Below are 14,595 nucleotides of genomic sequence, written 5' to 3'. Positions count from 1 at the left end.
GATGGTGAAGGAGAAGGCTGACAGCCTGATCATCAACAGCTGTGAATGGCAAAAGGTGATCAGAGCTGTGTGCTCTGGAAACGCTGATTTGCTGGGAACATATAGAATGCAGGCAGAATATTAAGAGAATGAAGACCTTATGAGGCTATTTTAATAGTTCTCAGAGGTAACCACATAACCACTCCAAACATAGGAGAGGAAACTGAAAGAAGGCACTAATTCCAGAGATACTAAAAAGGCAAAAATGATGGGGGACATTCAGATATATGAACAGACATGAAGAGTGCATGAGAGGGATGATTAGAAGGTAAACACTGAGGATTTTATCCTGGACACCTAAGGAATTATTACATCACTAGGAGAAAATTAAATGGAAAAGACAACGGGTTTGGGAAGAGAAATTAAGAATTGGAGAATGTCAGAACGTAGTCCAATTTGGAACTAAACTGAAGGGATGAATAGGCCCATCTAATTAAGACTTTCCACTGCTCTTATGGTTAAATTTAGTAAGTTAAAAATTCATTGGAACAGGCTCTTAGTAGTAAAAAAGGACAGTTCAACTGTCACACCCTCCTCTCCTCTGAGACAGTTAGTCATCCAGCTTGTTCTAGAACATTTTTAGTGACAGAATTCATGATCCTGTTGGGTAATCCCTTTCATTTTAGAACCTTTAATTATAAATCTATTCTCTGAATAAGCCTGAAACTTCTCTGTATTTTTTCACCCAATGGTCCTAGTTTTGCCCTTCAAAACTGTAAACATTTAATCCACCTGGATCATAATAAGTCTTCATAAGGAGTTATTAAAAGAATTAACCCATCTCTTCCAAGCTAAATCACTTTTTGTTCTTCCCCAGACTTTCCTCACAGGTTAGTTTCCTCATGGTTACCAGAACATATCATCAGTGAAATCCCTTAGTTGATTCTCTTTCATGGATAGCAAATATGTAACAAGACTGTTACTACTTCCTGTGCCAATGGAAGATCTTGTTAAAGGATCTAAGCCCTCTAAGTCCAGACCAGATTTCAGCTCCATCTTAATACAGTATTCCAAAGAATCCGTAACAAGGCACTGGCATCTGAAGATGAGACCATATTCCTCTGCCATTTTTTGATATCGACTGTTAACTCTCCTTTTAAAATGCTGAGAGTGGAATGGATCTTCAGAAGTGGGATGGACGGTTCAAATTACATTAAATTTAATACCCTATATGACCTTGAAAATATGGTGTTTAAATTCAATACCGTGTCATTTGTGTATACTGGTTTTTCAGTCACTGAAAACCACTAGGCATTTTTGCACATAAAATGGTCCTATACAAGGTCTCCCCAAACTTATTCTGAAGTTTCCTTATTTTTTTTGGTTTTATTGTTGATCACATATGCTACCCCAAAAAGAGAAACTTTGAGCTTTTCACCTTTCTACTTCACCTACCTAGACTTCCTCCCCAAGGAGAAATATAAAAGAATACTTAACCTATAAGAGAGCTATAATGGCACAGAGTGAAATTTTTTGTAAGAGAAATATAAATAGTCCTGGATCAACCCTATTTTGTTTTATTGTTTTGTTTTTGTTTGTTTGTTTGTTTTTTCCTAATCATCAAAATAGTAAGGCCCACTAAGACAAGATCAGGATGTAGGCCTTAGGGAAAGGGGAACACATATATTAAGTCATGTAATCGTCATGTTAGTATTTATCCTCATTTTACAGATGAAAAATCTGACGCACTGACATTAAGTAACTTGCCTTAGGCAACAATGCTAGTAAGCAGTGCAGCCAGGATTTCAAATGCAGGCAATGTAGTTAGAGTCCCTACTCCTGCCCAGGTGCGGTGGCTCACACCTGCAATCCCAGCACTTTGGGAAGCCGAGGTGGGCAGATCACCTGAGGTCAGGAATTTGCGACTAGCCTGGACAACATGGCAAAACACCATCTCTACTAAAAATACAAAAAATTTATATATACAAAAAAAAAAAAAGAATTGCTGGGTGTGGCAGTGTGCAACTGTAGTCCTAGCTACTGGGGAGGCTGAGATGGGAGGATAGCTTGAGCCTTGGGAGGTGGAGGATGCAGTGAGCCAAAATCATGCCACTGCACTCTAGGCTGGGTGACAGAGTGAGACCCTGTCTCAAATAAAAAGAAATGAGAGTTTCTACTCTTAACCACTAAGCTTATATCTTAATGGTATTTTTACTTACAATGACTAATGGAGCTTTCTTCAGAACTTCATATTTATGCCAATTAAATTTCATAGTCTACTCCTGAATACAATGTTCTAACTTATCAAAAGATTTGGAAAGCCGATTATGATATACAGACTATTAGCTATTGTTATAGTTACTACTGCTGTGTAACAAATCATCTGAAAACTTAGTCATATAAAATGATTTTATTGTTTTAGATTTTATTATGCCCACTAGTTCAGGCAGGAATTCAGGCAGCACACAGCAGAAATGTCTTGTCTCTCCTCCATTATATATGAGGGCTCAACTGAAAAGACTTGATGGCTGAGGGCATGTGAATGCTGGAGGCTGAAATCATGCAAACATCTTCACAGGAAAGCCTGCCACTTAATGCTGGATAGTGCCAGGGCCTTCAGCTGGGGCTGCTGACCAAGCATTTACATGTGGCTTCAATGTAACATGGGTTTCCTAACATGGAGGTTTTAGGTTGCATTTCTTACATGGTGCTCCAAAAAGCACAGTGTCCCACTGGACAACATGAAACCTACATTCCCTTTCATGATCTAGCCTGGGAAGTTGCACAGCATCACTTCCACCATATCCTATAGATCAAAGCAGTCATAATCCCACCCAAGTTCAAGGAAAGCAGCATTTATTCCATCTCTCCATAGGAGAGTGGAAGGTCACATCATAGAAGAGCATATAGAATGAGAGATACTGACACAGCCACCTTTATTGAAAGGAACTCTCCACATTTTTGTACTATGTCCTATGACCCCACCCATCTATTTTCTGTGCCCTAGGAGGCTGGCACCTATGGATGACATCACCTTAGCAAGATCACTCAATGAGGAGTGCAAGCAGGAGAACCAAGGGTAGGAGAAGAGGAATTCAGGGAACATACCCCTTATTTCCTCCTGCTTTGGCACGTTTCTGGCAGTAGCTACCTCTCTCTGTAAACACACTTCCTGAAGAAGTGTCCCCATCTCCACAGCTCCAGGTCTGACTGGTTTCCAGCAATGCTATTTCCATTTCTTGTCCCTTTAAAGCTAGGGATGCTAATAGTTTTTTGCCACTACAACTCTCTAAATGCCTCAGTATTCCTTGTATGTTCACTAACTCTGCCAATAATTCCATAAATAGTCCCCGCATTCAACTCTCATTTAAATCATCGGAGAGAATTCTGATTTTTATCAGGGTGATGACTGATACAGGCACACAACAGAAACCAAACAGAGACTGTTCAGAGAATATATGTGAGAAATTAGTAAGCAGGACTTCCTAATCTTTGTCTAATTATTTGATAGATGAATAGTATAATTATGCTGCTCCATCACTATACTGAATTTCCAAATTGACAAACAAAAAACATATATATATATAAAGACATGTATACATGTGTATGTTAGATGTCTCAACTTTATTCTTTCAAGAATAACCTTTTCAGCTGGGCGCAGTGGCTCACCCCTATTATCCCTGCACTGCGGGGGGCCGAGACCGGTGGATCACCTGAGGTCAGGAGTTCGAGACCAGTCTGGCCAACATGATGAAACCCTGTTTCTACTAAAAATACAAAAAATTAGCCAGGCATGGTGGTGCATGCCTGCAATCCCAGCTACTCAGGAGGCTGAGGCAGGAGAATCGCTTGAACCTGGGAGGCAGAGGTTGCAGTGAGCCAAGATTGTGCCACTGCACTCCAGCCTGGGTAACAAGAGCAAAACTCCATCTCAAAAAATAAATAAATAAATAACCTTTTCTGAAGAAATGAGTGATTTTTTTCTCAAAAGCCTTGCTCAATTAACTCTGATTTACCATAAACACAATCTTAAGCCTTTCATTATTCTTATAAAATATGTTAGCTTCTATTGATCATGTTTTTTTCAAAGTGTTTATAAACAACATACTAAATAATTCACTTCATGGCTTTTTTCGAGACTGAAGTGAAACCTAGTGTTCAGTACCTTCCAGAACTTCCTTTTTGCCTATTATTTGTAAAAACAATATTTACCTATTTCTAGCTTCAGGGAACCATTCCTGCATTTCATGACTTCTCAAAGATGACTAGTAGTGATAAGGATGATTACATCTGTAAGTTCCCTGATTATCCTAGATGATACATATCTCACTTTATGATCCTGAATATCTTTCAAGAGGCCAATTAGAGCTATCACTTACTACTAGATAACATCTCAGTGCTTCATTGTGGCCTAATCACTACTCTGTATCCACAGCTGTTTCTTCCATACAGTATTCAATAAAAATAAAGGCAATTTATCTTAATTTATTGTTTTTCCCCCAAAAAGGAGAATTTTTTCCTTTAAATGTGAAGAAATTGGCCCTTTTTATCCAGTTAAATTTTTTGGAAGCCTCATCTCATTTTTGACCTAGTTTTAAAATAATTCTTAGGCTCTTGTTACCATTTGTATCTCTTTTATGTTCTTTTTATTTTTATTTTACTGCTTTTGTATATTGGTTCTGTTCTCCTTCTAACATCTATACTTGTTCTTTTAAATCAATGTCCTCTACATTCTCTTGAGGTTGGCATCATTTTCTGCTCACTGGATCATATGAAAATTCAGAACAACTCTGTTTTACTTTCCATTCCTCTTGATTTATATTGCCATTCAGAGTTTCTGTCCCATCTTCCCACCTGAACTGTAAAATTGTGATAGCAACAACTAAATCTTGTATTTCTTTTTTTAATCATACTTAACACAAAAATATCTACTTGCCATGTACTTGTAATATGTTGTGGAAAAAAAAAAAAAGAAATAATACGAAGTTTTTTGTTTTTCTTTTGAGACAGAGTCTCATTCCGTCACTCAGGAGGGAATACAGTGGTGCGATCTCAGCCCACTGCAACCTCTGCCTCCCGGGTTCAAGTGATTCTCCTGCCTCAGCTTCCCGGGTTGCTGGGATTAAAGGCTCCCACCACCACACCCAGCTAATTTTTATATTTTTAGTAGAGATGGGGTTTCACCATGTTGGCCAGGCTGGTTGCGAACTCCTGACTTCAAATGATCTGCCCACCTCGGCCTCCCAAAGTGCTGGGAAAATTCATACTCTTTAAAAAGCTTCTGGAAGAGGGCACCAGGCACATATTCATAAATAATCTAAGGGAATAAGGAGACTATAAAGGTGAATGTAAATTGAATATGCAGGTTGCCAACCTCAAAGTACTAAAGGGGAGGACAGTCTGCTTCGTAAGTAATTGTGAGATTCCATCCTAGGGTAGGCTGAACAGCAGTGGTGTTTGCTTTATAGAGGAGCAGGCAAGGAAGGGAGTAGTGGAAAGGGAAGGCCACGTGGAGCAGCCTTTCTTAAATTTGCTTGCTTAACTACAGATAACGGTTGAGAAATTCAACTTACTGAAATGGATAAAAGTGGCTAAGTTTAAACTTTTCCAACTATTCTTTTTGGATTTTCACTAATATTATTATCTTTGCCTTAATCTATGTGGGCAGTTTCTACAGACGTTGTTCTTAACTTTTTCCAAGCATCCAAGACGCGCAGTTAACACGAAAAAGCAGGGTGGACCCAGGTGTACGGGCTCATAGAGTTTGGAAGGTCCACTTTTAAAAGAATACAAAATTAGGTGGAAAAACAAATTATTCAGATGAGAAAAGAAATCTCAATAAATGATTGGAGCCATGGAGATCTACATTCCTTAGTCTGAGAGAGCTTTAGGCAATTCACCAGAAATGCTTAATTAGAAATGCTTCTGGTTGGGACCTGTCATTTCCTTCCCACCTAGAACATCTGCAACTCCAGTAACCCCCAACACGCCCAGAGGTCTAAGCAAAAGAATAGCGCTGAAGCTTCAATTTCATTAGCTTCACCTTAGATCTGCCTCTGACGAGAGGACCTCATTTAAACATCGATTCTTAAGAGCCAGCTAGGACACTTAGAATCTGGGGAAAGAGAAACCGCTTGACAAGTTTAAAACAATCCCAGGCACTTTGGCTCAAGTCTGTAATCCCAAACCCTTTGGGAGCTGAAGGTGGTAGAACCCCTTGAGGCCAGAAGTTTGAGTCCAGCCTGGACAAAAAAAAAAAAAAAAAAAAAGAAAAACAGAAAGAAACCCCGATTTTTCTGATACAATATTGCCATTTCCAACATCCCATCCATTCCATTTTGAAAGTTGCACAATGCATAACCATAGACTAATATTCCTTGTCTAAACAGCAATGTAAAGAAGAAAAGAAAGTAAATCACTAACTGGCCAATTGTTGTTGATCTGAACATAAAGTATGTGTGGAATATAAAAAGGCAGCGTTTACCTTTTACAACTAAATATAAAATAATTCCATTGTTTTACTATTTAATAGAAAAGTCAAGAGCACAAAACTGTGATAGTCTGTTTAAATATTCGGAATACAAACCTGGGCCTATCATTCCATGTAACCCGAAGTAGAAATAAGTTTTACATACTCCTTTTTGGAGTCAGAGTATGCATGTTCACTTCCTAACTTGGATTTGCTCTCCCAGAGTAAATGCGGTGGTTAAGAGGTCGTTTGCTTTACCTAACATCTCCAGGTAACATTAAAAAGAACAGGCTTCTTAGTAATTAATACAGCGTTGTGATCTGAACTCAGGTCTTCTCTCAGCAGCAACTTGAGAAACTGGAGCGACATTCAACCTCCCTGCAAGAAAGGTATTTTTCTTTTCTAAAACCCTTTAAGAAATTACAGCCACCAGTCTACACGTACCAAAAGTCTACCACTAGCCCACACAAGTCAATTTCCCTCCAACTGTAAAATAAGGAAAGAAGAGCCTTTGGTCCTAAATTTCCCGGGGGCAAGGAAAAACGAAAGCGCTGGCTGTGGGTTGGGTGGCAGTAGCTGACCATCTGAAAAATTCTTAGCTCCTCAGCGGAGGAGCTTCCTGTTAGAAACAACCGTTTTCTCCTGTTCAGGGAGATTTCCTCGAACCTATTCCCACAGGACCTGAGACTCACCTCGGGTGTCACCCAAGTCTCAAATCCACAACCAACAACACTAAATTAAGAATAATTTCTCTAAACTCGGCTAATCTCTCTCCCAGAGTTCAGGGCTGGCCTCGCCCGAAAAGCAGCTGGCGGGGGCGGTTTCGAGCCACCAGCCTCCCAGGTTCGGGAGCTGCCGCGAGGAGATGTCTGTGTCAGAGAAGCAGAAAGGGAAAACAAATCACAACTTTGCAGACTCCACGAAGCCACAGCCCCGCCACACGGAAGGTCAAAGTGCGGAGGAGGGAGCGGCTGCGGTTTGAGGCCCCGAGGCGACGCGGCCCCGGCTGCAGCCAGAGCTGGCAGGCGGGATCAAGCAGCCCGGGGGACCTCACCCGTCCCCAGCTCAGAGCCGCCGCCCCGGGAGAGCGAGCGCGCCAGAGGCAGCCGTCGGCGCAATGCTGGCAACTCCTGGAGTTGCCTTGGAAGTTTCCCGGGACTCGCCGCCGCCGCCCTCACCTTGCTGAACACCTCCAGGTCGTCCTCGTCCTCGTCCAGATCCAGCACCTCCGCCTGCAACAGCGCGGAAGAGCCGCTGCTGCCCGGGAAGGGGGCGCTGCCCCCCGGGCTCTCCCCGTCGGCGCCCCCGGCCGGGAGGCCCGAGGAGCGCGCCTGAGATGCCCGGCGCTCGCCCTCCATCCCGAGAGTGCGCGCCCGGCTGGCCGCCACCGCCGCCGCCAGCCCGGCTCCCCCGAGCGTGCCCATTGGCTCCCGCGTCTCCTGCGCCTCCCCGGCCGGCCCCGCTCCAGCCCCTCGCCCGCTGCGCAGACGCGGAACTGCCGGGACCAGCGTCGGCCCGGGCCGGGCGCATCCCCACCTGGCCTGAGGCGGGCTGGAGGGGCGGGACTGGAACTCTCCGACTCCGGCTAGGGTGGAGAAAGAGTTGGCTGTCCCCTGAAGAAGAGGAGAGACTCAAAGGTAGGAGGTGGGCGTCCTCGCATTGACCCAGTCGGGGGCCACCGAGTGACCGTTTCCGCGGTGGCGGGGTCGGGGAAGAAGCCACGGAGCGAACCGTCCACTTCGCGGGATCCACAGAGAGGCTGGAAGGCACCCGACCCAGCCTGCCAAGAGAGAAAAAAACAGCAATAACAATACTGTATTTCCTCTATTCAGTGGTTGCCTTTCTTCTTGGTTGTGATTTTCGAGCTAATGTAAAAATAAAGACATGAAAACTTCCCCTGTTTCGTTAATTGATTTTTGACCCAGTTACTGGCCTGTGCGGTCATTTCACTGTCGAGCCAGGAAAGCTGAGCTTTACAAACTATTTTCAGCCACTTTCAAATGCATCTTTACTCCTGGATGTCTTCCTGAAGTTAATGAGCAGAATGTTACCAAGACCCAAGGACAACTAGCAAGTCTGGAAAATTGCCACCGAAAAATAATCTTCAGTCCTTGCACTGCCAAGGCAAAGCTTTAATTATTTAACTGCTTATTATTCAAAAACAAAACTAAGTTACAAAAACAATGGAAAATTGAGCCCACGTTGATATATTTTTTAATTTATCTTCAGGTTTCATTATTTACTTCCGTCAGCCCCACCTCTTTTCTGTAGGCCCATTTAAAAATGTTTAAATACATTGAGCTCTATGTAAGAATTCCTTATTTGGGAAAATAGAGAATATCTTTATTTCTGATTAGAGGCAAAGCCTTAATAATGTATTTTCTCCTATCATTCAAATGTATTCCCGTTGATTTCAGACATGCACCCACTCTTCAGTCAGGTTGGTCACTGCCCCATGAATATCCAAATTTGTTCCTGTGCTTGATGATTTCTGTACTTTAAATGCCATCTCCTGCCCATCCTTCAGAAATTAAATATAGTCCCATCTCTTTCAGAAAGACTTTCTAAATGACTGTTCTCAATTTAGCATTTAATTTTATTCCGTCTTGCAGATTGTATTTGTTTCATGTACAAGTTTTACATTCCTTAGTAAATGATAACATGTTCAGGTTGAGGATCCTGGTATGTATTAACCACAGTATCAGATGTACTCTCAAAACGCTGTCTGCTAAGGTCTGAAAGAATATAAGTTATTAAAAGACTTTATTTTTTCCTTGATAAACTTATTCTGGCTAGGAAGGAAGATTCAAGGTTTTCTAATTGCAATCTGAACCAGGAAATTCTTAATAATGCTGTAACTCACAGAATTGCCAGAAACCATAGAGAATGGGCTCAGAAAATGGGCAGAATAAAGCAAGGCTGCACAGCTTGAATTATAGCCAAAAACTAGGCCACAGAACCAATGGTACAAACATTGCTGCTACCATTGCCTGATACTGGATGTCACACCATCTTCACCAGTGTAAATATTGTCATTAACACTGACGTTACTGGACTCCAGTTGCTGTCCCTGACAGCAGTACCACAGCTGCCTCTGAGAACTTCTCTGCTATTATTGCCATTAAAATGTCTCCACCGTCCTGTTTCTCTGTATTGATTTTTCTAGTATTAAAACCCTGGAGAGTATGTGTGCTTGGCCAATCTGGCCACGTTTCATGGAAATTTCTAAGGCAGAGAAAGTTCTAAACATAGAAATGTCATATTAATGCTTGTCAACCAAAAAAGAAGAACAATAGGAAGAAGAGGGAAGGATGAGGAAGAGGAGTAGGGAAAACCTGACTATAATTTGCCTGTTTGGCTATGCAACATTAGTATTGCCTTTCTTCACATACTCCCCCTACTTCCATGCTTTGAGCACCTAAGCATGCAGTTCACAGCCCCCTAAAGGGAGAAAATTCCAAACCTACTCATTAGTACAACTCCAAAGCAATATGTCTACTCCTCCTGTAGTCTCAGCTTCCCATTAAGTGGGACTGTCACTGGGTTGATTTTTTGTGTTTTTTTGGTTTTTGTTTTTATTTTTATGAGACAGAGTCTCACTCCATCACCCAGGCTGGAGTGCAGTGGCGCGATCTCTGCTCACTGCAACCTCTACTTTCCGGGTTCAAGCAATTCTCCTGCCTCAGTCTCCTGAGTAGGTGGGACTACAGGCACACGCCACCACACCCAGCTAATTTTTTGTATTTTTAGTAGAGATGGGGTTTCACCAGCATAGTCCAAAATTTTGAGTACAAGTATAATATTAAGAGGAGCACTACCCACTCCTGTCCTGTTTAAGAGAAATCATATCATACATTCATTTATGGTTTCATGAATATACATCTTGTGGAAAAGCTTTCTCTTCTTATACTTTCCAGATGGGATCTCTTCAGACCATAACTTGGTCTTTAATATTCCATTCCACCATCTATGAAGTCTGCTGTTTCTAGTAATGGGTTTTGTGATGAGACAAGTTACCCCATGAGCATTGCCCAAAGGCTTTACTTCTTTTGCTAGAAAGTGATTTAACTAGTTAGAAAAAAATATAATGTGCAAAATCTGATGAGGAATAGACCAGTCAATGAGTTCATGGACAAGCGTGTTAAGGGAAATCTGATGAGCAGAATAAGCAAAGACAATTTGACTTTTCCACTAAAGACAAATCATGGCATCCTGCAGTGTGGCAGGGTAAGGGCCCTGTGTAGTTGCTGCTGTGGCAAGCTGAGTGCTGAGCAATGGAAGTAGCCAATTATCCTTTAGTGAGGGGAAATCCTTATTTTTGAGCCAATGCATAGTATAAATCCCTGCCAACATGGCCACTTGGTATGTGAAGCCATAGAACAAGCACTGGAGTTTCTAGAAAAGCAGTAGGATTAACATCCACAGGAGAATAAGCATTATTGTCCAACTTATTTTAATGTTATAAATTCATCAAATGAAAAGGCTTTTTTGGAAAATATTGTTGTGGGCTACATACAAATACGCTTTTATTCTGGGGCCATTGCAAGAAACTCACCCACATACATTTTCTCTAACCTTCTTGACCCTGAGATCCTACCTTGTTTCTTCTAAGTCCCATCAAGTCAAACCTCTAGCCTTTGTCCTGGAAACAGCATAGAATCCTCATTCTAACCCCTTTGAAGCATAGTGGGCACTGTTGTATACCAAGGGGAGGATGTCCCTCGTCCACTGCCCTTTTGCACTGCAATAACTACTAACTGATTCCCGCAAATGATAAAGATCCATCTGTAAACCAGATTTGGAGTTTTTACCCCTTAGTTAACTGTTCAGATAAAACTCCCTATGAGATTATAGGAGTAGAACTGCTGGGAGCAAGAGCTAAATGCTCATGCAATGTTGCCTTATAGGACCACTTTCAAACATAACATTTCCACACAAACATGGCTTGCTGAAGGAAGGCTCATTCAATTTTAGTATTTTTTTCATTATAGCACCCATTTCATGAGGAGCTGCTGCTTGGATCACATGGTCACCTGATGTCACATGCTTATGTATCTAGTTGATATGGTTTGGCTATTTGTCCCCTCCTAAAGTTAGGTTGAAGTGTGATCCCATATGTTGGAGGTGGGGCCTAGTGGGAGATTTTTGGGTCATGGAGGAGGATCCCTCATGAATGGCATGGTGCCCTCCCTGTGGTAGTGAGTGAGATCTTGCTTTATTAGTTCACACAAGAAATGATAGTTTTTAAAAAAGGAGCATAGCATCTTTCTCTCTCTCTCTCTCTCTCTCTGACTCTTTTCCTGAATCTCTCTCGCTCACTCCCTCTCTTGCCCTATGACATGCCTGTGCCGCCTTTGCCTTCTGCCATGAGTGTAAGCTTCCTGAGGCCTCACTAGAAGCCAAGAAAATGCTGATGCCATGCTTTTACAGGCTACAGAACTGTAAGCTAAAATAATCTCTCTTCTTTATAAATTACCCAGCCTCGGGTATTCCTTCATAGCAACACAAAACAGACTAACACACTCGTCTTTGCCAGAACCTGATTATAAGCTAAGGGCTGATTTCTTAAATCTATCAGAGAGAGCACATTTTGCTCTAAAACATTAGTCTTTTGATTTTCTTTCAGAACTTGTCATAGGCCCCAGAGAGTATCCTTATTCTCTAGAGTCTTGTCAGTAATATTAACAGTGAAAGGTAGGCCAGGCATGGTGGCTCACACCTGTAATCCCAGCACTTTGGGAGGCCAAGGCAGGTGGATCATGAGGTCAGGAGATCAAGACTATCCTGGCTAACACGGTGAAACCCCGTCTCTACTAAAAGTACAAAAAATTAGCCAAGCATGGTGAGGGGAGCCTGTAGTCCCAGCTACTCGGCAAGCTGAGGCAGGAGAATGACATGAACCTGGGAGGTGGAGCTTGCAGTGAGCCGAGATCTCGCCACTGCACTCTAGACTGGGCAACAGAGCGAGACTCCGTCTCAAAAAAAAAAAAAAAAAAACGAAAAAACAGTGAAAAGTAGTGAGTGTCTACTTGAGTCACACATTCTTATAAGTGCTTTATGCATGGTCACTCATTTAATCTTCACAAACACTTTATGATGTATATGCTATTTCTACCATCCCCATTTTACAGATAAGGAGACTGATGAACAGAGAAGTTTAGTAATTTACCCAAGTTAAGTAATAAGTGGGAAATAATTTACACCTCACTGAAAAGAATGTTACATATGTTGTCTTAAAAAATAGAAAAGAGGCCAAATATGGTGGCTCATGCCTGTAATCCCAGCGTTTTGGGAGGTTGAAGCAGAAGGATCACTTGAGGCCAGGAATTCAAGACCAGCCTGGGCAACATAAGGAGACTCCATTGCTTTAAAAAAAAAAAAAAAGAAAAAAGCCTTTTTTTTTAAATGAGCTGTTGTTGGTGGCGCATGCCTGTAGTCTCAGCTACTAGGGAGGCTGGAGTGTGAGAATTGCTTGAGCTCAGGAGTTTCAGGCTGCCCTGAACTGTGATTGTGTTGCTGCACTCCAGACCGGTGACAGAGTAAGACTCTATCTCTAAAGAAAAATAAAATAGAAAGGAGGATTTATAAGGATATTCTGGGATTCTCAGCTCTTGGAATTTAGCAGAACAGATAATTCTAAAATTCTTCCACTACCAGTCCTGAAGAACTGTAACAAGAATCTTTAAATTCATGGTTGAATTTGCAAAAAAGTAATTAACTTTCAGGAGACAAGAAACAAAGTAACCGTATGTGAGAAGATGAAATTGGTAAATATTTGGGCTGCTAGTCTGCCTGTCCCCAGGGTGGAACATGTAGGATTGGTCTCAATAATCTAAAGGTTTGCATTTGAATTATCATAGGAATAAGGGAAATACAAACTTATAAGATATTCGGTCAATAACAGTACTCTTTTGGATCAGCCTGAGCTCCACATAGGAAAGATATCTCCCCAAAAATCTTACTCATGGTTTGGGAAGTCACAATTCAAAATATTAAAAGTGTTCTTGAGTTAGTGATATAACTGGGATCTCTGGCATAATCAAATAAAAAGATCTCTTTCTCAGCTCACTCTAGACAGTTTCAACAGATAAAACTATACTGCAGATGAGATCACAATACATAATTTAAAGCATTCAAGGAAACTATCATGGATCAGAATCATCATATGAAACTTTTAGGAGGAGAGCCTCAAAGAATAATCAGAACTTGTTAGATGCCAGGAGAAGCTGCTGCTTGTTGGAAACTATCAGACTCAGGAGCCTCACAAAGTCCTCCTCTTCAGGAGTCTAGTGCACTGGGTCAGCTCTTGGCTGCTGACCTTTAAATAATCAAACAATATACAGAATATAAATTATTAAATAAATAAAAGAATAACTACAACAGACTATAAAAAGAACCAAAAAGTCTAGAAATGAAAAATATAGTCAGTGTGCTGATTGTTAATTCTTTGCTTCTCTGCTCCAAATGAACTCTCATTGCCTGCTCTGTGATAATGGAGATGAGCCTTATAGATATTTCTCCTTTGCCACCTGGCAAGATGTTAAACATTGTCAGGAGAGGATCTGGAGGGATACTGCAGAAGGAAGGGTTTTTCCTCTTCCTGTTTCTGGTGTGCTCCCTTACCAGTGTCCTGCAGAGAGCTCTTTTTCTCCACTGTTCAATGTGAGGTTCCTGTAGGGCAAAACTTTTTATGGTATTTGACTCACTATCAAACTCACACAGCTGTGTTGGCATAGTCCCAGATATTGTGGGCCTGCCCCCAGCCCAGGTTACTGTACCCCCTTCCCTCTTCTTAGTCCCAGGCATGGACACACACCAGGGACACTGGAGTCCAGCCATTCCCTGATGTCTGTCAAGCACAGCAGCCAAGAGCTGACCCAGTGCACTAGACTCCTGAAGAGGAGGACTTTGTGAGGCTCCTGAGTCTGATAGTTTCCAACAAGCAGCAGCTTCTCCTGGCATCTAACAAGTTCTGAGGCTCAACACCTACCAGAGGGTAGATTTCCATTAAGTCCTACCATGAGGTACTTCATTGACTTCTCCAACATTCAGGAAGCTATGGTGGAGCTAAGGTGCTGACATCTGGATCTCACTTCTGGCAAGAGAGGGCTTGTCCGTGGGTACTTATCTCAGCACTATGGGTAGTG

The 14,595-nt window shown here is 41.9% G+C and overlaps 1 protein-coding gene across 3 annotated transcripts in view; it reads right to left on the bottom strand.

The window, feature by feature from the left end:
• The window catches only part of SNX7 (sorting nexin 7), a 108,534-nt gene extending 100,660 nt beyond the window's left edge, over nucleotides 1-7,874 (bottom strand). The window contains exon 1 of one of the 3 annotated variants that reach the window (XM_025367452.1): nucleotides 7,627-7,874. In XM_025367452.1, coding sequence (XP_025223237.1) covers nucleotides 7,627-7,872 — 246 coding nt within the window. In that variant the 5' untranslated portion in view covers nucleotides 7,873-7,874. Of the gene's footprint in view, nucleotides 1-7,152; nucleotides 7,313-7,626 lie in introns of those variants that run through there. The other 2 variants (XM_025367462.1, XM_025367472.1) reach the window with 2 other exon arrangements.
• Nucleotides 7,875-14,595: the final 6,721 nt, after the last annotated feature.

This window comes from Theropithecus gelada, chromosome 1 (genome assembly GCF_003255815.1).
Source record: "Theropithecus gelada isolate Dixy chromosome 1, Tgel_1.0, whole genome shotgun sequence".
Taxonomy (NCBI): Eukaryota; Metazoa; Chordata; class Mammalia; order Primates; family Cercopithecidae; genus Theropithecus; species Theropithecus gelada.
The sequence above is the reverse complement of the archived record's forward strand: the minus strand, read 5'-3'. Positions and strand labels throughout refer to the sequence as shown.